The sequence below is a fragment of the Octopus sinensis genome, linkage group LG9 (assembly GCF_006345805.1).
Source record: "Octopus sinensis linkage group LG9, ASM634580v1, whole genome shotgun sequence".
NCBI classification, from domain to species: Eukaryota; Metazoa; Mollusca; class Cephalopoda; order Octopoda; family Octopodidae; genus Octopus; species Octopus sinensis.
Window position 1 is genome coordinate 90791399 of NC_043005.1, and position 25920 is coordinate 90817318.

Below are 25920 nucleotides of genomic sequence, written 5' to 3' on the forward strand. Positions count from 1 at the left end.
ATACCTTTCAGATGGTACAAATCTCGGTTATACTGGTTATACTCGATTATACTCGGTTACAAAGCGGCGAGCTGACAGAATCGTTAGCACGCCGGGCGAAATGCTTAGCGGCATTTCGTCTGCCGCTACGTTCTGAGTTCAAATTCCGCCGAGGTCGACTTTGCCTTTCATCCTTTCGGGGTTGATAAATTAAGTACCAGTTACGCACTGGGGTCGATATAATCGACTTAATCCGTTTGTCCTTTCTGTGTTTAGCCCCTTGTGGGTAGTAAAGAAATAAGTATTAAATAAGTACCAGTTACGCACTGGGATCGATGTAATCGACTTAATCCCTTTGTCTGTCCACTCTATGTTTAGCCCCTTGTGGGTAGTAAAGAAATAGGTTATACTGGAATTTGTGAACATTTTTACGGGGGGGCAGAAGTGATTCGAAGAATTCACAAAATTCGACTTTGTCTCTTCTTAACTTTCAGAAAAGTGGTAATTTTTTAATGAAATTTTAGGCAAATACCCTTCAGATGGTATAGATTACGACTAAATAGGAACTTAACGTGCAAAAAAAAAAAAAAAAAAAAAAAAGAATGGTGGGCTCACACGCGTACGTACATACTTGCACATCACATATTTTCGAAATTTCAAATTTCATTTGTGCTTATGTGTGATGTATATCAGTATGTATGTGTGTGAGCCAAACTTTTCTTTTTTTCTTTACATAATATTCCCATATAATTCTAGTGTATACTATCTAAAAATTGTCAAAAAAATTATTAAAATATACCCATTTTTTTTTCTGACATTTATGAGAAAACAGAGTTGTGGTAGTGGTGGTGGGGTACACTTGTGTAGGTATGTCCAAGTGTTGTCTGATGTCGTCTGGGCGTTCAGAGAAAATTAAGCTCCCATTCACATAGGTACTCAAAGAATTTAAAGCGGGCAAGGTGCGCTTGGTTACGATACTGATGAACTCTGAGATGCAACAATTGCGAAGATGAAGTCTCCAATCTTTACTGAACACAAGTGGAAGATGGAGAAAACCGCAGACGAGGCTGCTGCACAGGCGAAGAAGAAAAAAGTTTCGGGTGCGGAGTGAACTGACAACGAAAGGAGTCGGCTTTCTTCTCTGCGAAACAGCGATTTCACTATGCAGGATCGGACGAACAGGGGTACTTAGTGGTAGAAGTTATCTAAAAGAAGGGTGGGACCAACACGCGCACACACACACAGACACGACAGAAAGGTAAGTGTGCATGAGTACAGTGAGACAAAGTGGATCAGCCACTCGACATGTAAAGTATGCAATGACGTGGACACCGGAAGAAGATAAATGTAAGATAGCCAGTCCTAGGACACCTGGTGTTGGACGTTCCAATACGACATCAAATGCATGAGGATCAACTGGAGCGGAAAGGATTTAGGCAGATCGAATCCGCTGGAGGAAGCTTGCTGCCTAATGCTTTTCACGTAACGGTAGTATCTAAATTTAAGTAAAAGCTGCAACAAGGGTAGCTACATTGATTTATCGATGACTAAAGAAGGTAAATAAAACTATTGTTTCACGCTGCAATTTTGTTTATCTTCGACTGAATCCGCAGTTCTTATGTAAGTTCATAGTATGAGCATAGTGGACTGCCGTAACCAAATAAATAAATAAACAACGATTGTAACAATAACATATAGTTTTTAGGACCTTCAGGAGTAGATAAAATAATATGGAAATCGATATTGTGGTGCACCTGAGCACTGTATACAATAATTTCATTATCATTATCATGTTTTTTTCGGTATTTGAATAGCATCTGCATTTTCTTTCAATGTATCGAATTTAAAATTAATTGCTTTCGGCATTTTTTTTTCTCGCTTTATCGAGCTTCACAAAACTTATTTAGTTTTGTATCATATACCACTGCTAAGCAATATCGGCAGCACCATTTTTTAGTTTTAAGATTTTAAGCAACTAATTACAATAACAAAACCCGTGCCTGCAAACCGTCGTCAACGGAAGCAAACTGAAGGAAATGGTACGTTATTGATTTATCTTCCCATTGAACTTTTCCGTTTAAGAAAGTCGTCAGGTGGCAGCACGCACACACACACACACATACATACACACACACACAAATAAACACACACACACACAAATAAACACACATGTATATACACACGTGTGTGTAAACACAATCTCGTTGTTGGACGGCATGGCTCCTTCCGTAGTCAATGTCCTTGCGGCGACTCAAGGTACAAGACTTTATTTTGCTATAATCAAATTATTTACGACATTCTTTTTAACTGCTTGGCTGCCTAGAGTAATCTTTTAACTACCTGTAAAAAACAATCGAAGCTGTTTGTGTGTTTGCAAGAAGCATTACTACTTTATATAAACAATTAGGAGGAAGAAAGCAGCTTCGAGATTCCATTTCATTCATCCTCCTGTTTAAAATTGTGATGTTTATATTCACATAATATTCTGTTTAAAGATAGAGACAGCAGCTCTGTCATACGATGAAATTGACCGGTATATATGTATGTAACTGAACATAAACCTAATTTAATTTTTTATATTGATTTCCGGTGATGTGTAAACTAATCTAGAACAGTAGTGTACGTATATTTTCTTCGTTAATTAACGTTGTGCTAATTAAAAAGCACCAACGTAGAAGTAAATAAGCTGTGCTCTCTCTCCCTTCTTCACTTTCACTTCGCATTATGTATTGGTAAACCACTCTCGTAAAACATGTGAAGAAGCCGGTCGCTCGGCCAGCTAGAAATAACGGTCAAATCTTCTTCAGATCAGGATCATTTCGTCTTAGAAAATGGCATATAAATGTGACCATGGGCTCGTTGTACTCTGCCAAAAGACAGATGGCCATGGTTGGAATGTCTTTGATCATAGGCCTAAATACACCTACATTGTGGATGTGTGTGTATATACTTGAATATTTATATGTATGTTTTGTATTTTACGAAGCTTGAATGATCGAATGGAAACTATTACACCCTATTCTCTTGTCAATGAGGGAAATCTCTATATAGCTGCTAGACCCATACAAAAATAGCAGCCAATTCTTCCTTAAATAGCACCCTACTGCCTTATGTATGTTTTTTTTTCTGTATGAGCCAACGAGGAAGACCTCTACATGGTAGTTACATATGTTAGAAATTGCAGCCAAATCTCTTTATAAGGACAGGTTTTCGATCGACTTGCTAGAAATCGCAGAGAATGTCTCCCACTGACCTAAGGGCTAAAGAACAATAATAAAATCTTCACCACTATCATTACTACTATTTGGTAGCAGTGGTGGTGGTGATATTGCTTGTAATATTCCCAACTCCACCACTAGAACGACAACAACCACTGCAACAACCTCCAACGTAACCAGTATTAACACTACCACCGCCAATACTAACAGCCACCACACTTCAATGGTTGTTAGCAGTTGTAACACGCAATATCACCATCACTACAGCCACCATATAGTGTTATCGTTTATTGTTGTTTAACCCCAGATCAGGTCACATCTTTGATTTGAGATCAAAATTGGATGCATTATATTGGCTGAAATTCCAGACAATTTCAATCTTTAAAGGATCGTAATTTTATTTAGTATTTCTCGAAAAATGGTCTTGATTTTTGTAATTAGCATGAAAAACTACAGCGTGTAGAAATTTTCGAAAAATTGGATCTGATATGTTAAACCGAAAAGATTTCAAATTAATGAATGTACTGAGTTCAATTCCTCCAACATCACCTCATAAAATTGGCCGTTGTCCAGTTAGAAGTACGTGCCTCTGTGAGTCATCCGAGTTAAATTTATTTATTCGTGTGAACTCGGTTGACACGAGTTTTCCTCCTACTCACCATTGGCTTAACTCATAAATTTGTCTGAAGATTGCATTAGATTGTCTTAAAGTATTTACAAATTTAAGCATTAATTCCCAACACCTTTTAAACCTCTTTGCAAAGATAATTAACGAGAGAAAAAATTGTACAATACATAATTACAAATTACTATTACTGTTTTAGTAAATTTATCTTTTCATCTTGCATTAAAAAGTTTATTTCTTTTTAATCATAGTACACATGTGGCTGGTGTATACCCTACCTGCATTATATCGTTAGCTTCTATTACATTCTGCAAAACTGAACTAAACAGTCGAATGACGTGATTTAATGAATTAAAGCAATTTAAAACCAGGGGGAACCATAGTTGGAAAATATACACACTTGGCTCGGCCGACAAAGTTTTCAAAGGCAGCGGTCCCCAATTTTTTTTTTATCATAGACCGTTTTCATGCAAGACACTTTTCCGTGGACTGGGGAATCATACACGTAACAAAACACAATTAAGTACATAATCTTTTATTTCTTACTCGTTTCAGTCATTAGACCGGGGCTAAACTGGAGCATCGCCTTGAGGAATTCTAGTCGAACTCATCGACCCCAGTACTTCTTTTTTTTTTTTTTTAAGCGTGGTACTTATTCTATCGGTATCTTTTGCCGAACTGCTAAGTTACGGGGACTTAAACATACCAGCACCGGTTGTCAAACAGTGGTGGGTGACAAATACACACATGTTTATATGCGATGGGCTTCTTTCAGTTTCTGTTTACCAAATCCATTCACAAGGATTTGGCAGTCCTGAGGCTATAGTAGAGGACACTTGCTTAAAGGTGCTACATGGTGAGACTGGACCTTACTTTATGTGGCCAAATTCCTAAATATGGCTTGAGTGTCAAACCATTTGCTCATTAAAAGTCTCTTGTTCTGTGCCTATTTAATGATATGAAATCTGAGATTTCTCAGATAAAATTATCATATAATTTTACAAGAAAATGCTTTAATAGTGAAGATAAAATTTGTAAATTTATAAATTTATGGGCTTCCTAAAATCTTAAATATCTTTAAGAAAGTATCTTGAAACTGATAATGACGCTTGAACACTTGTTTTTGAATATATATATATGTATAGGTGCAGGCATGGCTGTTTGGTAAGAAGCTTGCTTCCCAACCACATGGTTCCAGGTTCAATCCCAATGTGTGACACCTTGGTCAAGTGTCTTTTACCATAGCCTCAGGCCAACCAAAGCCTTGTGAGTGGATTTGGTAGGCAGAAAACTGAAAGATGCTCATATATATGCATGTATGTATGTTTGTGTGTCTGTGTTTGTTCCACACTGTTACTTAACAACTGATGTTGGTGTGTTTACATCCCTATAACTTAGCAGTTTGGCAAAAGAGACCTATAGAATAAGTACTTGGCTTACAAAGAATAAGTTCTGGGGTCATTTTGTTTGACCAAAGGCAGTGTTCCAGCATGATCGCATATATATATATATATATATATAGATGCAGACATGGCTATGTGGTAAAAAGCTTGCTTCCCAACCACATTGCTTCCAGTTCAGTCTCACTGCATGGCACCTTGGGCAAGTGTCTTCTACTGTAGCCTCAGGCTAACCAAAGCCCTGTGAGCGAATTTGGTTGAAGGAAACTGAAAGAAACCTGCTGTGTACATGTGTATGTGTATATATTTATGTCTGTGACAACCAATGTTGGTGTGTTTACATCTCTGTAACTTAGTGGTTTGGCATAAGATACTGTTAGAATAAGTACTAGGCTTACAAAGAATAAGTCCTGGGGTCAACTTCTTCAACTAAAAAAACATGGCTGCAGTCAATGACTGAAACAAGTAAAAGAATAAAAGAGATTTACCGTAAATCCTCGAGTATAATACGCAGGGGATTTTCAGGGGGCTGTACCTCTGAAAAATCTAAACCTTGTGTATAATACACATCCCTTCTCTAACTTGAGTCAAGGAGGTCTATATAACGTCTTTGGTTTGTAAAAATGCATACGGTAACGTCCTTTATTATTATTGTATATATAACATAATGCAAACGTGTAGCTTTTTTTGTGTATTTTGTTTGCAGAAAATAAAGAAATAACAGTAATAACATTTAATAAATGTTGCTTGCTGCAAGTTATGGATGATTCTTTTATGACTTCATTGCTTTCAGGTTTAGCTTAAGGTATTTTCACGCCCAACATCACAAAATGCGTCTGCATAAACATTGCCAGACAGCAAATAGAGACTTGGACATTGCTTAGAAAATATTTTTCATTTTTAACCTCGTATATAGTACGCACTAGGGATTTTGACCATTAAATTTTGGGGAAAAAATGCGGATTATACTCGAGGATTTACTGTATATGTGTATATACATATGTATGTAGGCGCAGGCATGGCTGTGTGGCTAAGAAACTTGCTTTGCAGCCATGTAGTTTTGGGTTCAGTCCCATTGCACAGCACCCTGGGCAAGTGTCTTCTACTTTAGCCCTGGGCTGATCAATGCCTCATGAATGAATTTGGTTGACAGAAACTGTGAAAGCTCATTGCTTGTGTGTATATATATTTATATATATATATACATATACACACACATATGTCTGTTTGTTTGCCTGTGTTTGCCCCGATTGCTTGATGACTGGTGTTGGTTTGTTTATGTCCCCATAACTTAGCAGTTTGACAAAGGCGACTGATAGAATAAGCACCAGACTTAAAAACAAGTACTGAGGTTGATTTGTTCATTGTGATCTGAATACTAAAGTTTCTCCTCGTAAAGCAGTTCTGTAATGTCAAACTGACCCGACCTCTCACCTCTACCCTACCATGTCGTTGTAGAAGTAAACAACCACATCATTGAAATCTCAATGCATGAATAAATTTGACAGTGATCTGATTACTAAAGGGTTAAGAATCTTATTGCTTTCTTAACTACAGTTATGACCTTATCAGTAAATCATATTTCTTCTCTTAAATAACTCTGAAGATATGATTTTTGCTTATGTAAGTATAGTTTAGATTAAAATTAAGTGTAAGCAATTATATATGTTCTGTTTGAAGTGTCATAATCTCCATTAGATAAAACATTCACTTTGTTAAATAATTTTTGAATTGTTTATTTATAAAATGAAGATGGTCAAGATATGCATTGCTTTTATTGTTATTAGAGATTTATAACATTGGGGTATAATTATTATTGCATTAGCAAAGGTATTTTGCCTATCTTAATTATGAAATTTATCATTTTGTCAGTTGTGCTTAAATTCTATGCACATATATGTACATAGGCTTAACAGTGGCTGTGTGGTAAGTAGCTTGCTTATGAACCACATGGTTCCGGGTTCAGTCCCACTGCGTGGCACCTTGGGCAAGTGTCTTCTACTATAGCCTGAAAGAAGGTCGTCATATGTATGTGTGTGTGTGTGTATATATATATATATATGTATATATGTGTGTGTGTGTATATATGTTTGTGTGTCTGTGTTTGTTCCCCCAACATCGCTTGGCAACCGATGCTGGTGTGTTTACATCCCCATAACTTAGCGGTTTGGCAAAAGAGACCGATAGAATGAGTACTTGGCTTACAAAGAATAAGTCCTGGAGTCGATTTGCTTGAGGAAAGGCGGTGCTCCAGCATGGCCACAGTCAAATGACTGAAACAAGTAAAAGTGAAAAGAGGCCTTTTTGAGAGTATTTTTGAATCGTTAATGCATGTTAGCTGCACTTTCTTATAATGTGAATGAGCAAATTTTATGTTCAGACTTAATTATATCATCTTGTATTATGCTGAAGATTACTTTCCATCCTTTGGAATCTCCTTTTGTTTTACTCTTTTACTTCTTTCAGTTATTTGACTGTGGCCATGCTGGAGCACTGCCTTTAGTCAAGCAAATCAACCCCAGGACTTATTCTTTGTAAGCCTAGTACTTATTCTATTGGTCTCTTTTGCCGAATTGCTAAGTTACGGGAACGTAAACACACCAGCATCGGATGTCAAGCGATGCTGGTGGGGACAAACAGACACAAACACACACACACACATATATATATACATATATATGACGGGCTTCTTTCAGTTTCCATCTACCAAATCCACTCACAAGGCTTTGGTTGACCTGAGGCTATAGTAGAAGACATTTGCCCAAGGTGCCATGCAGTGGGACTGAACCTGGAACCATGAGGTTGGTAAGCCAGCTACTTACCACTCCTGCGCCTATGTTTTTTTAAAAAAATGTTTGTTTTTGTTTTTATTTCATGTGTTCTCATGTGTATCTTCTTGTTCTTCCTTGCAGTGGAACTTTGTTGGGAAAGCAATCAGAAAAAATAAAAATAGTTATGAAGAGAATATTTTGGAGCAAATACCGAATTCTTTTGTTGCTGCTGGGGATGACAGCTAGCTTATACATTCTATTTCTCTATTATTCCATGTCGAAACTGGATGCGGTCAACAGTAATTCCTTTCTGTTAGAAAGAAGAAATATTATTAAAGTGGCAGCATTGCATGATAAAATGCAGGAAATTCCAGAAATTTCAGTTGTTTCAAGAGTACAGCAATCCAGACTGCACTCAAAAGTTAAAATAAGAGGTGTATTTCTTGATCAAATGCACCTTTATTTTCCAACAAAGAACAACACATTTCAATGTCTGCATTCCAAGGTAAGCATTTTAACTCCTGTGGTATCAAGAAACACTTCTCGCTCATATGGGTCACTTCTTCTAATGTCTGTGCATACCTATAGATGTTTACACACACACAAACACTTACACATGTAAAGACAGTATTCTTCTGGGACCGTGTATTAAATATGAAAAAAAAATAAGCAAGGATAAAGAAAATAAATTGAAATCTTGTGTAAAGTGGTTGGCATTAGGAAGGGCATCCAGCCATAGAAACCATGCTAAATCAGACTGGAGTTTGGTGCAGCTTGCCAGCCCTGATCAAACCATCCAACCCATGCCAGCATGGACAACAGACATTATAAGATTATCATCATCATCATCGTTTAACATCTGCTTTCCATGCTAGCATGGGTTGGACGATTTTGACTGAGGGCTGGCAAACCAGATGGCTGCACCAGTGTCCAATCTTGATCTGGCAGAGTTTCTACAGCTGGATGCCCTTCCTAATGCCAACCACTCCGAGAGTGTAGTAGTTGCTTTTTACATGCCGCCGGCATGTAAAAGATGATATATATATATATATATATATACACAAAATAAGAAAATGGAGAAATATATCTAAATCATTCATCAACTATCAGATAATACCGAATCATATACTTTATTAAAACACTACACAAGAGCATTAAGATTAGACATTAATACAGTACAATAATTACAATCAATATAATGAGATATAACTAAATAAAATAACAAGATATAAAAATACATATACATTATAACTGACAGCTGTTTCGGCCATGCAGATAGGTGTCTCATTTAACCTATATTAGCCATATATTGCAGGTATAAATGAGACATTAACAAATATATCTTACGGCCTCTTCGGAGATTCTAATGTAAGTATGAGTACATACCCAAAAATCATTTACATATAAATATAAATATGGGTGCATATATACTCATATCCTTATATATATACACATACGTAATAATATAAATAATATAAATCAATATATATCAATAAACATAATAATGTTCTATATTGAATGTTACAGTTCCTCAACCAATATTAAGAAATTACAACAGTTATATTCATACTTAATGCAGACATATATAGTAAACAGTTCATTATATTAATTTGTGTTACTTTACAAAAAGTCAATAATGCTAATACCAATACCGTTATCAATAACAATAATGTTATCAATATCAATATTATTACTAATAAAACAATACATATATCTCACAATTAACAACATAGTAGCAACACTGAAGACCAATAAATACCACCATAGTACTATTCAAGGCAAATAGATATCTGCATATATATGCAATCAGTCAAATTCTTCTGTTTGCATGGTATTAATTTCCACAGATGCATTCGATTGGCCTATACTTTTAAATTTGAATTACAATAGATATTTTACGGTTAGTTAGCTATATGAATGTTGTAGTTCGCTTGAAGCATTGTGATATCAAAGAATGTGGAAAGAGGGAAAATAGACAGCTTCTAACAATGCCAAAAGTTTGATAAAACCTTAATATATTTCAGGCTCAAAGTCCCATCTTCAGAAGAGAAGAACAGTCAAAGAAAAGTCCAGTTGTGTAGGATCCATTACTCCATTTAAACTCTCCAGCATTTATAAACACTTAACCCCCATCATCCCTACCCTTTCCTCTTCCTAACCTTTCCTACTTATTATCCCTCAACACTTATTCACAATATTCACCCTGACCCTGTCTCTTGCTCACCCATACAATCTGTACCTTCCCTTGTCCCCTTTCACTTCTGCTCACCTCGTATCCTGAGGGTCCACTCTATCACCTAATCACTTCTTTTTCATCTCTTTCCAGCTCCACTCTCTCTCCTCAAAACCCTCTGGTTCCTTGTTTCTCACTTTAACCTTTCATCCCATAGCATAAAACTACCTTCCTCTCTACTACACCCCCACTTAACTGCAGAAGAGAAGCCATATGGTAACATCACTAGTGCTGGTGCCATGAAAAAGCACACAATACAAGCTGCAGAATCATTAGCATCAAGAAGGGCATCACAGTTCATGACTTTTGGAAGGGATACAATATCTACAAGGCTGTACAGAACATAGCAGTGGCATGGAATGATGTACAGAGCAAGCTATGAATAGTGTATGGAAGAAGCTATGCCCACAATTCATGAATGATTTTAAGGGGTTTGATAATGTTGCCATCAACAAAAACATTGTAACTATGCCAAGCCAGATGCTGGTTGCTGTCTTCAGACACACATTAGATCCTCTCAAACCATCCACCCATGCCAGCATGGAACATGGACATTAGTAATGATGACAATGTTGTGTGTGTGTGTGTGTGTCTTCCTGTCTTGAAACTGCGCAACAGTTATAAAACAAGCACCACCATAATGCAATCAATGTCATTTGTTTCCTGCATTACTTGAAAATCATGTCTGGTCATGAGGAAACTGATGAGGTTTGGCAACTGGATGGGTATCTGGCCAAAGAAAATTTGCCTGAACAAATTCCATCTGACCCATGCAAGCATGGAAAAGTAGACATTAAATCAATGATGAAGATGATATAGATCTCTGCTTGCGAAGACCTGTTGAGGCAAGTGAAATCAAATTTGATGACTGGCGTCCGTGCTAGCAGGGTGAAATGAAACCACACAAGTGTGATCCTTGACCGAGCGGCTAACCAGCTTCCGTGCCAGTGGAACTTAAAAGGCACCATTCGAGTGTGATCGTTACCAGCGTCGCCTTACTGGCACTCGAGCCCTGTGCTAGTAGGGTGCTAAGAGCACCATCCGAGTGTGATTGTTGCCAGAGCGGCTAACTGGCTTCCATGCTGGTGGCATGTGTAAAAGATTTGAGCGAGGTCATTGCCAGTACCGCCAGACTGGCCCCGTACCAGTGGCACATAAAAAAAGCACCCACTACACTTTCAGAGTGGTTGGTGTTAGGAAGGGCATCCAGCAGTAGAAACTCTGCTAGATCAAGATTGAAGCCTGGTGCAGCCATCTGGTTCACCAGCCCTCAGTCAAATCATCCAATCTATTCTAGCATGGAAAGCGGACGTTAAACGATGATGATGATATGTGCACACACACACACATCTTTATATGAATAAACATAAAATACAGCTTCCATGCTGGTGGCACGTAAAATGCACCATTCGAGCGTGATTGTTACCAGCGTCGCCTTGCTGGCACTTGTGCCGGTGCCATGTGAAAATACATTCGAGCAAGGTTGTTGCCAGTGCCGCTGGACTGGCTCCTGTGCAGGTGACACGTAAAAAATACCGTTTGAACGTGGCTGTTGCCAGTACCGCCTGACTGACTCTCATGCCGGTGGCACGTAAAAGCACCCACTACACTCTCGGAGTGGTTGGCTTTAGGAAGGGCATCCAGCTGTAGAAACTCTGCCAGATCAGATTGGAGCCTGGTGCAGCCATCTGGTTCGCCAGTCCTCAGTGAAATCGTCCAACCCATGCTAGTATGTAAAGTGGACGTTAAACGATGATGACAGTGGTCAAGAGTTCAAACTTTGATATGGCTATTGTGTCTCTGAGCAAAGCAAAACTCTTCTTGCATGATTTTGTCTTATTGATAAAAGGCTCCCTTCTTTTTAATTTTAATCTTATGGTTAGCAGTAGGAAGGGTTCCTGTTACCACAAGTAATTATAAACAAGAAGAAGGTTATCAATCAAGTAAAATTATGTCTGTACTGAGGAAGAAAATTCATTATCAATGACTATTTCTGGTGAAGAAAACAGGCGAGAGAGTCACGGAATTGTAAATAATTAAAAATAGAATTCATTGAGGAATGAGTTTGATCTTTGTTAGTTCAGTGGCAACATCAGACTTCTTTCAATTTTATTAGACCTCATCAGCAGTGCATAGTATAACCATTAATGTCTGATCTTTAGAATTTATATGTATAAAATCTAATAAGAATAACACCAATTTATAAATGTATTCGTTTACAATTTTGTTAATTATCTCTTTTGATACCAACTCACCTGAAACTGTCTTCGATTCTATGAATCAAATTTCCTGTTTTAAATTGATCTGAATTAAAACCATCAATCAAATTTTTTTTAAATTTATATTTCAAAAACCAGCTTAATAATAACAATGGTGTTTTACTAAATTTTTCATTAACTTCAAAATTGATTAAAACAAATGATATGTATTTAAAAAAGATATGGTAATAAAAAGCTAGAATATCTATTTTAAAACCTTCACCTACAAAACTTTGTATTCAAATTTATTTATTTATCTACAGTGGACTGAATTATTTTTCATTGTGTTTTAATCCAAATGTTTATTTGAATGGTTTACAAAATGACTAATATTTTGGCCTTTCATTTCAGCAACAGATTCCATACCAGCATTTGAATGATGATTTCTGTGATTGCAATGATAACTCTGATGAACCTGGAACTTCAGCTTGTCATTCATCAAAGTAAGACATCTAAAATATACTATTTCAGTTTATTAGACTGCAACCATGCTGAGGTACTACTTTGAAGAATTTTTAGCAAATGAATCAACCCCATTACAGGCATACCTCACCTTAAGTCATTTTGATTTAAGTTGTTCTCAATTATACATCGGTTTTCAAAAATAATATATGAAAAAATAAAAGTCAAGTCATTTTACTCAACTTTACGTCTGTCTGATACAAATATTGGAATTGTAAAATCACTATTCAAAATTACTATAAATAGCTGAGTTTTGCATCAGGACACCCATGAGTTGGATTATCTCCATTTTGACAGGGATTTCCTCCTTTTTTTTTATTTTTTCGTCACAGCCTTAGAAATGATGTAGGGAAGCTTTTCAGGAAAAAAAACTTGGGAAAATTTTTGATCCCCTCCCCTTTTTTTTGTTTTTGCATTACACTCTTAAAAACGATAGGAGAATATTTTCAGGCAAAAAGGTGTGTGATTTAACTGTTGTTTCTAACACATCCAACGACCATCTGGTACGACCATCTCAGAATTGCATGAATACTTAAATTAAAACACAAACGAAATCTCAAAACCAGTTCTTTGCTTTAGCTTTTAAAAGCATAAATTAACATCATTAAAAACATCTGTAACTTAGAGTAAACTCATTAGGAGAAAGAGAAAAAAACAACAAACAAATAAGTAAACACTACCACAGATTGTCCTACTGTATTCAAAATCAGAAGAAAAAAGAACTCGCATCTGACTTTAATAGACTACAAAGTAATATTCATTGCACAATGTAATTTTTATTGCTGAAATTTGACCAATATTTCTCAAAGGAAAACAAAATTTATACATACAGGTAGAATATCCACTTGATAAAATTTAAATGTCACTCTCCATACATTGTTTAAACAGTGAGAGGGGAATAAACAATATTCTTAACCCAATGATCCAATGCTAGTTTTAGCCTCTAGAAGACTCAATTTGGTGCATTTTTTTATAGAGATATATGTTTACTTATTAACTAGTTCGTCCATTTCTTGAAATTCTGACTCAAATTCAATATTTGAAGCCTTGGATCTGTGTTCCTACCATGTGGGAATACAGCAGTTTGACAAGTAGTGTCAGTACACCATCTTCTTTATTGACTTCATAATGCTCTTTGCTATATCATGGCCAGATTCAGCAATGACCATACAGGATTTGCAAGAAATTTTTCTTTATGTTATAAAAATCTTGAAGAAAATATATTCTTTTCTAAATGGAAATTGACAATAAGATTTTCACTTTTATATTTCATAATGATTATTTAACCTATCCCTATCAATTTTAATATCAAAATAAGCAAAAACATTCCTCTTCATGCCTATGATTTTTGGTGCAAATTGTGTTACAGCACTCCAGCACATTGAACTAGAATGAGGGCCACCATTCACCAGTCAAAAAAAGTTGTGGGGAGCAAACTTTGTGAATGGGTGGAAATAACAGGGTAATTGAGGGACCCTGGCATGATATGTAAGTGTCGGATTTTGCATGAGAAGGAAGTTCACATCCAGAACTTTCAAATGATATATAATTTTCCATGGAATAAATGTATTTTGTCATGAAAATGATCAAAGAAAAAGTGTATTTTTGCATGGTCAAAGTGTACTTGTCTCCCTTCTACAGTGCTCTATAGTAAAAGTATTACACATTCAAAGTTCTCTTTTACTTGTTTCAGTCATTTGACTGTGGCCATGCTGGAGCACCACCTTTAGTCGAGCAAATCGACCCCAGGACTTATACTTTGTAAGCCTAGTACTTATTCTATCGGTCTCTTTTGCCGAACCGCTAAGTTACGGGGACGTAAACACACCAGCATCAGTTGTCAAGCGATGTTGGGGGACAAACACAAACACACACACACACATATATATATATATATACACGACGAGCTTCTTTCGGTTTCCGTCTACCAATCCCATTCACAGGGCTTTGGTCGGCCCGAGGCCATAATAGAAAACACTTGCCCCAGGTGCCACGCAGTGGGACTGAACCTGGAACCATGCGGTTCGTAAGCAAGCTACTTACCACACAGCCACTCTTACGCCTATGAAATAAGAAAAAAAAACAAAAAAAAAACTTTTGTTGAATTAGTTGTAAGCACAATCTTAATTCCAGTTTATTAAATCTTCATGTTCATTTCCACTATTATAGTGAAGCCTGTTCTGAAATTGCTTCATTCACTATAGATAATTTTGCTGAATCAAATTTTGGGGACTACTTTTGATTTTTTTATCCTGTTCTGTGAGTGTATAGTCTCCAGTTTTGAGTTTGGATCTCTGTGCTCTTCTGCTGATAACCATTTTCTTAATTGTTGGAATTGATGTTTACACCAGACCAAGTAGCATTTTTCTCATTACATAAATTAAAATTACCTAACCATCTGTGAAGAGTGTCTAGCCAGTGTATAAAGAAATTTCAAAATGTTTTTGTATTGAATTTATAGTTATTACATACAGAGAGTGCAAAATTACTGCGTAGTGGGAGAATGGGATCTTTTCGGTTTGAACGGCAGTTTCTAACATAATTTCTAGGTAACTAAAAAATTTTAAACTTCGTATACTGGTAGAATGTGTTTATAAAACATCTTTTTCTCTTGGCTTTATTAAGAAAATTATAGTTTGTAAGATATTTGTTGTTTTCTTTTCTTCAATTTCTGCAATTTCAACCAATCACTGACGTCTATTGAGTTAAAAAAACATTCTGTGCTGTATGAATATGTCCCTCGTTTAAGAAACAGATTGGGTTTATTTACATTTGTGAAGAAAAAAGGATACCCTTCCCCCACCCTTAACCCTAACCCTAAAACAGATTGAAATGCAATAGATTGATACTAGGGTCATAATTATGGGTGGTAATTTCATATGACACCGCTAGAAAAAACTGCCGTTCAAACCGAAAAGATCCGGAGAATGTGATATTAATGTAATCAAGTTCAAATTCAAGTGTATTAAAATTTTGCCTCATTCTAGCTTTGTGGATTGAATAATGCTACTGGTGTTCAGACATTTCATTTGTTGGATGCAACAAGTTGGGAGACAAAGAGAATACACATATTTGAAAGTATCATTTGATGGTGTGTCCAGCATTTAGCTTCATGCTTGGCACATATAATTAAAATGTCCTGAAAGTAACCTTTGTTGGATAATAGTGTAATCAAAAAGAGGCCACTTCTTAGAGGAGACCTCCACAATGTTTTGTAGATATTGTGTTACACAGCTGTATAGAATTTCATACTGTTGTTGTGTGCACCAAGTGCTTAAAATTGTTGTCGAAAAAGTATGTGTGCGTATACATTGATTATATATAGAAAGGGAATATTCAAAGTAGAGAGTGTATAATCATTGCATACAAAGAGTATATTAGTCATTGCGTAGAGAATGTATAAAGAAAGTGCATTGACTAGAGAGAATGTATAGTTATTCTATTCAGAGAGTTTATATATCCATTGCATAAAGTGAGTATACATACATTTTGTATGGCCAAGTGCTGTCAAACCATCCTACTCCTGCCAGTGTAGAAAGTGGATGTTAAATGATGACGATGGCTATCGTGGTGGCAGCGACAACGACACAAGAGAGAGAGAGAGAGTGTAATCATTGTATAGAAAGAGTATATGTAGTCATTGTGTAGAGGGAGTATATATGGAGAACATATTGATTCAATGTATATAGAATGGGAGTGGCTGTGTGGTAAGTGGCTTGCTTACCAACCACATGGTTCAGGGTTCAGTCCCACTGCGTGGCATCTTGGGCACGTGTCTTCTACTATATCCAACCAAAGCCTTGTGAGTGGATTTGGTAGACGGAAACTGAAAGAAGCCTGTCATGTGTGTGTGTATATGTTTGTGTGTCTGTGTTTGTCCCCCCAACATCGCTTGACAACTGATGCTGGTGTGTTTACGTCCCCGTAACTTAGCGGTTCGGCAAAAGAGACCGATAGAATAAGTACTAGGCTTACAAAGAATAAGTCCTGGGGTCGATTTGCTCGACTAAAAGCGGTGCTCCAGCATGGCTGCAGTCAAGTGACTGAAACAAGTAAAATAGTAAAAGAGATAATGCATACTGTCATTGAGTTCTTGACATTTAGTGCTTTAATACAAAACTTAATGAAAAATTTCCTGCTGTAGATTATTTTGCTTTCTTCTACAGGTTTTATTGCACTTTTCAGCTGGAAGGATTGAAACCTCAGTTTACTTGGTCGAGTCGTGTACAAGATGGTATTTGTGATTGCTGTGATGGTAGTGATGAATGGTCAAATGAAGTTTTACCTGATAACATCCGAATTAAAGGTAATACTGTCCAAATCTTAGCAATTTGCCATTGTATCTCTATCATATTCTACACCAGCCTGAGCCTCTCCTATATTTCACTCCATGTGGCATATTACAGTGACCACAATTTTGATTGACCCAGCCCATCTCACCCCCTCCAGTGTCCTCTGAGGGCATGTCCCAACATGTCTTCGCCATCATTTCTCTCACTATCATTCTCTAACTCTCTCTCCTTTGTTTTCCAACTGGGGCATCCGTGTACCTACTCTACAGCAAGACACCTTAAATCTCTCAACTGGCACAAAGCCACACCTCCTCAATATTACTCCCTCCCTCCCGGTTGAGAGGCTTTTTGCCTTGCCAGGTACTTGGTGACCCCTGTCAGTGCTGGTGCTACATAAAAGCACCAGTACACTCTGTAAAGTGGTTGGTGTTAGGAAGAGCATCCGGCTGTAGAAACCATGCTAAAACAATCAATGGAACCTGGTGCAGCTCCTGGTCTTATTCTTTTCCTAGGAAAGAAGCTTGGGTAAAGTTGGACAGTTACAGAGTCAGATTGTAAAAGACAAATTATAAAGGATGGTATGCTGAAGCATTCAGGTACTGTGGTGGGAGGATAGAAAGAAAGTAATTCAGTAAGGCAGAAACGTTAGCATGCCGGGCAAAATGCTTAGCAGTATTTTGTCTGCTGCTACGTTCTGAGTTCAAATTCCGCTGAGGTTGACTTTGCCTTTCATCCTTTCAGGGTCGATTAAATAAGTACCAGTTATGCACTGGGGTCGATATAATCGACTTAATCCATTTGTCAGTCCTTGTTTGTCCCCTTTGTGTTTAGCCCCTTGTGGGTAGTAAAGAAATAGGTATTTCATCTGCTGCTACATTCTGAGTTCAAATTCCACCAAGGTCGACTTTGCCTTTTATAATTTCGGGGTCAATAAATTAAGTACTAGTTACGCACTGGGGTTGATATAATCGACTTAATCCATTTGTCTGTCTTTGTTTGTCCCCTCTTTGTGTAGCCACTTGTGGGCAGTAACAACGTCATCGTCGTTGTTGTTGTTGTTCAGGTCTCTGCTTGGAATTGAACTCGGAATCTTGGGGTTAAGAGCATGGGCTACTAACCCAAAGATTCCAAGTTCGATTCCAAGCAGTGACCATAATAGTAATAATAACAACAACAACATTGAAAAATACCTTAGGAATGAGAACCTAGGTTCGAAATTTCCCCCAAGAAACCTAATGAAGGCTGGAGGGTATATCAGCCGAAACGTTGTGTTAACAACGAGGACAAATATCCGTCAATTGTAAATAATGTACATAATTCCTCATCTCTTAAATATAGAACTGTATTTTTGTTTTATTTTGCCTGTCTCTATATATATTAGCTATGCATTCTTCATTATTTCCATGTACCGAACTCACTGTGCCCCACTAAGAGTAGAATCCTGTTTTAAAGCGCACCACTTCAAATTACTGTTCACTTCCTTCAAAGGCAAAAGCTTGAAGCATAAGACTTCCATTCCACATAGCAAGAAAATATATTAAACATTTCCTTAAATTCTTTTTCTAATACCTGTACAGACTCTTGCTAGTTTCCTTGCATTCTGGAAATATTTTAAAATATTGTAATTATATAGAAGGCTTGTACCTAATTGTTGGAATTGTGTCCAAATATATTTACTCATACAATGAGTGACATTAGGATCTCTTAAGGGCCTTTTTTTTTTTGGAAACCTATTATGAGGAAAAAACTAACTAGTTTCATTGTTATTTAACAATTACTCTGGAATTTTCACATCAAAATTTATTCACAATTATGTTATCTTAGCATCTAAGAAGGCCTCTGAGACAAGGAGGGGAGACCAATGGTGGTCTCAGTATCAGTTGTGGTTTGAATGAGATCACATGATATGACAGTTCCACTGTTTTGCTGAAGAAGAATTAAGTAGAGCGTAGTATAGGGATACAAGGATGTAGAGTTAGTATTGGAGGCGAGGCAATTATATATAAAGTCATTATATATAAATTCTTATATATTATATATATATATAAATTTTTTAGGGCGGCGAGCTGGCAGAATCGTTAGCACATCGGGTGAAATGCTTAGCGGTATTTCGTCTGCCATTACATTCTGAGTTCAAATTCTGCCGAGGTCGACTTTGCCTTTCATTCTTTCGGGGTCGATAAATTAAGTACCAGTTATGCACTGGGGTCGATGTAACCAACTTAATCAGTTTGTCTGTCCTTGTTTGTCCCCTCTGTGTTGAGCCTCCTGTGGGCAATAAAGAAATAATTATATACAAATTTTTGTGCTTGTTCTTACAGACCCTGCTTTAGGAGGTGCAGTGATGCATGCTCCCTGTGCTAATTGGTGCCTAACAATTCTTCAGAAAGTTCATCGGAAGAAAATGATGCTACTAGAAGGCCGTAAACATAAAGCTCCCTATTTGGCAGCAGCAGCTAATGTGGAAAACAAACTGGTAAGTACCTAATTAGTTGCATTGAAATCAATAATAACAAAACCACTCAGAGAACACAAACCACTTCTGACTAAGCCACAAAAATATTAATGTTATTTCTAAATGTTTTATGTTTCATGCAACATTTGCAGTACTACTTTTGCGGCCGATGCCAGCGCCGCCTTGACTGGCTTCCGTGCCGGTGGCACGTAAAAAGCACCATCCGATCATGGCCGTTGCCAACCTCGCCTGGCACCTGTGCCAGTGGCATGTAAAAAGCACCCACTACACTCACGGAGTGGTTGGCGTTAGGAAGGGCATCCAGCTGTAGAAACACTGTCAGATCAGACTGGAGTCTGGTGCAGTCTCCTGGCTTCCCAGATCCCGATCGAACCATCCAACCCATGCTAGCACGGAAAACGGACGTTAAACGATGATGATGAAGCTAATAAATTTGATAATACAAACTTTAGTAGTACTTATCCCCACTTAAATGCAGATACTCTGTTAGAACAAACTATACCGCAGTAGATACCATGAGAAAAACTCTCATATTGGCCCCTAGTACAAAATGCACTCTTATTTATATTGCTAGCAGGGAGATAAATCCCCATGACCTCCAGATCGCATGATTTCAACCTTCCTTGCTCTTATCAATGACAGGCACTCAATCACTAGAGGAAGCAGCAACTCATCCTCCTGTCAGCGGTATATAGTAAGAAAAATGCCAGAACAGGCACTGGTATCATGATTAGCTTGTTAAAAATATTTAGTAGAATTGGTTTTTTGGATTTTTGCTCTCGTTCCTAACATTTTCCTCAGTTATTCAATTCAACACCATACCTTTTTCTTCTTTTCTTAGAGCTATGGTCCTGAAGGTGTGTTTTACAAACTAAGTCTGAAATGTTTTCAAATTCAACTTCCTCCTTATGACTACAATATATGTCCTTTCAAGAAATGTACTCAGCAAAAGTTTCCACAACCAGTGATATCAATGGGACAGAAACCTGTGTGGGAGAAAATGAGACCTGGTTCTTATGTCTTAAAGATGACAGGAGGTAGTGCTCAGTATTGCCCAGAAAACAGAGATCGTCTTTCATGGGTAGGTAAATTATTCGATAAACATTTACTTTGTATTATGTATGCCAGCTGGAGGGAGTGACGTGTCACTTGTGTATGTTTGTTTCATGTTTTGCACATACATTCACTTGCACAACATTTTTGTGACATAGCATGATAAATGGTACAAATTGTAATTAGTACTTTTATTAGTACTATATTATGTTTAATAGTATAAAGTCCCCAGGAGTGGCTGTGTGGTAAGTAGCTTGCTTAACAACCACATGGTTCCGGGTTCAGTCCCACTGCGTGGCATCTTGGGCAAGTGTCTTCTACTATAGCCTCGGGCCGACCAAAGCTTTGTGAGTGGATTATGGTAGATGGAAACTGAAAGAAGCCCATCGTATATATGTATATATATATATGTATGTGTGTGTATGTCTGTGTTTGTTCCCCTAGCATTGCTTGACAATCGATGCTGGTGTGTTTATGTCCCCATCACTTAGCAGTTCGGCAAAAGAGACCAATAGAATAAGTACTAGGCTTACAAAGAATAAGTCCCAGGGTCGATTTGCTCGGCTAAAGGCAGTGCTCCAGCATGGCCGCAGTCAAATGACTGAAACAAGTAAAAGAGTAAAAGAGAGTAAAGAGTAAGGAAAATGGGGATAATGTATTTATTACAGAGAATAATTGCATGAGAAATACTTTTAGCGAATGGGTAGGTTGTGTGTTTGTAACTGAGATGTTCAATCATACTGTCTTGTTGTTCTATATATGTATCCTAATATACAATCTCATCCTTTCCTTGTTTTCATTTGTCATCTTCCATGGACACCCTACAGATAACACTGTTTAACCCTTTTGTTACTGTATATATTTTGAAATGCTCTGTGTTTCTTTCACTCACTTTAAATATAACAAAGTATTTAGTAAAATAACTTAGTTATCATTCAGCTAATGTTAGGAACATAAATTGTGACTTAAGTTCAGTGGAAGATTTCAATTCAAAACTTATGAAAACAAGACATTTGTACTGAGATCCAGAGCCGGTTTCAGCCAGGTTGGTAAGGAAAGGGTTAACAAAATTTTGATTTTTCTTTTGTCTTTGGTCAGTAAGTGTTATTTCCTATTTGCTTCCATCTAGAAATCAAGGAAGTGACTACTATTCCCTTCAAACTTTGCTTTTCTAACCTGGTCATCAATGTTTCGAAACTGACCTATTTTCAATTACAATTCAGGCAGATTATTTGCCGTTAATATTAGCCATTTTTCATACTTTCTAGGAAAGTAGGGAATAACAGTTGCTACCCAAGGACAAAAATTGTGTTACACAATGTAATAGCTTGTGGTATTTTTTACTCAGTGGCAAGCTGGCAGAAACGTTAGCATGCCAGGCGAAATGCTTAGCAGTATTTCGTCTGCCGTCACATTGTGAGTTCAAATTCCGCTGAGGTCGACTTTGCCTTTCATCCTTTCGGGGTTGATAAATTAAGTACCAGTTACGCACTGGGGTCAATGTAATCGACTTAATCCTTTGTTTGTCCACTCTATGTTTAGCACCTTGTGGGTAGCAAAGAAATAGGCATTTTTTACCCAACACTCATTGTCCATTCTTATCACACAGTCTTTTCTCCTGCACATTCTCTTGTTCCAAGGATACACCACTGACTGTGGAAATTTTTACTGAGTATATTTCTTACATGAACATAACTGATAAACATAAGGAATAATTTGAATTTGAAAGTACTCTAGATTTAATTTATAACTATTAGCTAATATCTTTAAAACTGCTCTCCTACCTCACACTCTCTCTTTCATGCTGGTTATCATTATACATACAACAAATCATGCTTATATCATTTCTCTCCAACCTCTTTAAGTCTATGTCCACTACCCATGTCTCCTTACTATATAGCTTCACACTCTTTGTACGCTCTACCTTCTACATAGAAATACCTTGGTGCCAACTTCCTTAAACTTCTATTCCTTCCTTTCTACTGTTTGACTAAATCACTAAGACAACATAACCTATTAACTACATTTGTGGAGGCACATGGCCTAGTGGTTAGAGCAGCAGACTCGCAGTCGAGGGATTGCAGGTTCGAATCTCAGACCGGGCGATGTGTGTGTTTATGAGCGAAACACCTAAGCTCCACGTGGATCCAGCAGAAGGTAATGGTGAACTTCTGCTGAATCTTTCGCCACAACTTTCTCTCACTCTTTCCTCCTGCGTCATGCAGCTCACCTGCGACAGACCGGCGAACCGTCCATGTGGGGAACTTATACGCCAAGGAAACCGGGAAACTGGCCCTTATGAGCCAGGCATGGCTCGAGAAGGAACAAACAAAAACATTAACTACATTTAGTAAACCATCTGAGCACTTTGTTTTGCAATTGTTTTCATTGTATATCAGACATTTAAAGTTGTGATTTCTAGAAAGTGTGCTAGAAACTTCACTGCATCTTTTGCTAGCTGTTGCATGGTATACACAGTATCAAGTCCTTAATTACTTGCTACTTCTCAAACAAAGTTTTACTCCAGATGGTGCTAGGGCATGTTGCTCTCTGCACTAATTTGTACTTTGGTGTTTGTGATGTTAACCTTTCAGCTGTTCCATGTACATAATTTTCTTGCAGCACTTTCAAAGATTCTACCACAAGAATAAGGTCTTTTGCATGTTAAACTCCTCAAGAAGAACCTGTTCTGATCTCTTGTATATATCGCCCAAAGAACTATAATGAAGCAGAGAACAGTGTCCTGAGGAATGTTTGCTTGTGTACTAAATTCATTTAATTCACTGCCAGCCTTAACCATATTTCATCATTGTACATGACTTAACACAACTCTAACAAGATATCCCACTCCATCTTGTTTCCTTTGAGTTTACTAGAATATAGAATGTAGGAAAAACTTCTCTAATCGTTTCTAGAAAACAAATCAAAGTCGAATGGTCTGCTTTTAGATTGGAATATCTTGTGCAGTTATCTCATTAGAAATATGAAATGAATTAAATATAGTACTCACTATATTAAATATTTCATTAAGTCATTAACTTATGTTGTCTTTTCTTTATTGTTCAATTATTTGTAATTACCTTTTTAATGTTTATTGCATTAAACATAGTAACACTAAATTATTGGCATCTCTGAAAAATTGATTGAATGGCCCTGTGGTTAGGGCAGCGGACTCGCGGTTGTAGGATCGCAGTTTCGATTCCCAGACCGAGCGTTTTGAGTGTTTATTGGTCAAAAACACCTAAAGGTCCACGAGGCTCCGGCAGGGGGTGGTGGCGGTCCCTGCTGTACTCTTTCGCCACAACTTTCTCTCACTCTTTCTTCTGTTGGCCTGCTCACTTAGCCAGTGGGGTGGTGTCATTTGAAGGCTAAAACAATGCAAAGCGCATTGTGATCAGCGATGTGTAGCAACATCTGATAGCCTGGTCAGTCACAGTGATCACGGTGATATTAAATATTTCATAAAATGATTAAATTAAGTCATTAACTTATGTTGTCTTTTCTTTATTTGTAATTACCTTTTTAATGTTTATTGCATTAAATGTAGTAACACTAAATTATTGGCATCTCTGAAAAATTGATTGTATTTGGTGTTAGGAAGGGCATCCAGCCATAGAAATTATGCCAAATCAGACTGGAGTCTGGTGCGTGCAGCCTTCCATCTTGCCAGCCCTGGTCAAACTGTCCAACTCAATGGACAATGGATGTTAAATGATGATGATGATTTGTTGCTTTTGCATAAGCCCTTACTTACACCACTTTAATTAATTATTGATAAAACTTAAATAATTTTTTTTTTTTATTGGCAATTCTATTTAGAAAGAAAATAATTGAAGACAAACCTGGTTAAAATAAATAAAAATTTCTTTTGCAGATTTAGTAAATGGGTGTCAATCAGAATTCCCCTGTAGACTAACTTCTTCTTCTTCCAGGAATATGCTCTTTTACACATTTATAATTCAGTTTGACACATCTATACAAATGTGTAAGAGTTACAAATATATTTGAAATTTAACTCACTCAAAAAAAATAATTTATCTAATTATCTGATTTTTCTTGAATTCTGCAGATAACTTTTGAATGTGGAGTTGTTGATAAAGTGAAATCAATACACGAAGATGCTTGTGAATATTATATCAAATTCAGTACACCTGCTGCATGCTGATTTCATTCATCTTCTGGCAAAAGTATTTGGGACCAGAACTTCAGTTTTTTTTACCTTGTTATTCATGTCTACATTCCATCAAGAATTTGATTAGACTTCATTTCCTTATCATTACATTTGGCCTAAGGACAATTTGTTCAGTCAATAGTCTTTTGTTTTTTCCTGTGATTCTTATGTGCCTGTACTATATAAAAATATAAGCTCTACAGGTATAGTAGCTGTGAAGTAAAGAACTTTTGACTATAATACTGTCCAATCTTATTACAGGTATGGATGTAGAAAAGGGAAATTGTTCTAATCTAATGATCTGTAAATATTTATTACTCTTTCTTTACTGAAGAGGAGCTTCCAATGGGAAAAGCATCTAACTAGAAATTCTTTTTTAAAAATATTTATGCAAGTATGCAACATTTCAAACTTTCATTCATTCATGGATATTATTGAAAAACAGATGTGAATTTCTTAAAACCATATTGCTGAATATATTATGAAATAACAAAACCACTTTTTTGGTTGACATCTACAGTTTGTTATTTCAAATGGGTGTACCAAATTTGGGGATTTTGATGCTGTGGTGAGACCAATTTTTCATCCTCCTGAAATGTATGACAACTTTTACACATTACACAAAGTACACCTACTATACATAATATTCTATACAAGATAAGTACAATAAGCTTGTACTCATCTGATCATATTTTTTTCTGAAAGCGAGTTCACTTGAAAGATATTTTCTAAAATGTATATCAAATGACAGTATATTATGATTATAAATGGCAAACGATTTGTTAAAAAAAAACAATAAAATTATATTGTGTAATATAACAGTGCATTTTATAACATTGAGAATTTATAATAAATTGTTATAAACTATTACATGGTAATTTATTTTTGACAAAAAATTAATAATAATTTTACAGTCATACTTCAAGAACAAAAATTGCATAAACCAATGGATGGAATTCGAAATACATACAATACACAGCCC

At 36.7% G+C, this 25920-nt stretch overlaps 1 protein-coding gene across 2 annotated transcripts; it reads left to right on the top strand.

The window, feature by feature from the left end:
* The first annotated feature begins 1377 nt into the window (after nt 1–1377).
* On the top strand, nt 1378–25539 carry LOC115215676 (glucosidase 2 subunit beta). Of its 2 annotated transcripts, none has more exons than XM_036506102.1 (7): nt 1378–1535; nt 8135–8498; nt 12836–12927; nt 17113–17252; nt 19560–19714; nt 20556–20795; nt 24837–25539. In XM_036506102.1, exons 2-7 carry the CDS (start codon nt 8178–8180, stop codon nt 24930–24932), a joined length of 1044 nt encoding a protein of 347 aa, XP_036361995.1. In that variant the 5' UTR covers nt 1378–1535; nt 8135–8177; the 3' UTR covers nt 24933–25539. The 2 variants fall into 2 exon arrangements, with proteins under 2 accessions (XP_036361995.1, XP_029640802.1); XM_029784942.2 differs by lacking the exon at nt 1378–1535 and adding an exon at nt 2089–2235.
* Nucleotides 25540–25920: the final 381 nt, after the last annotated feature.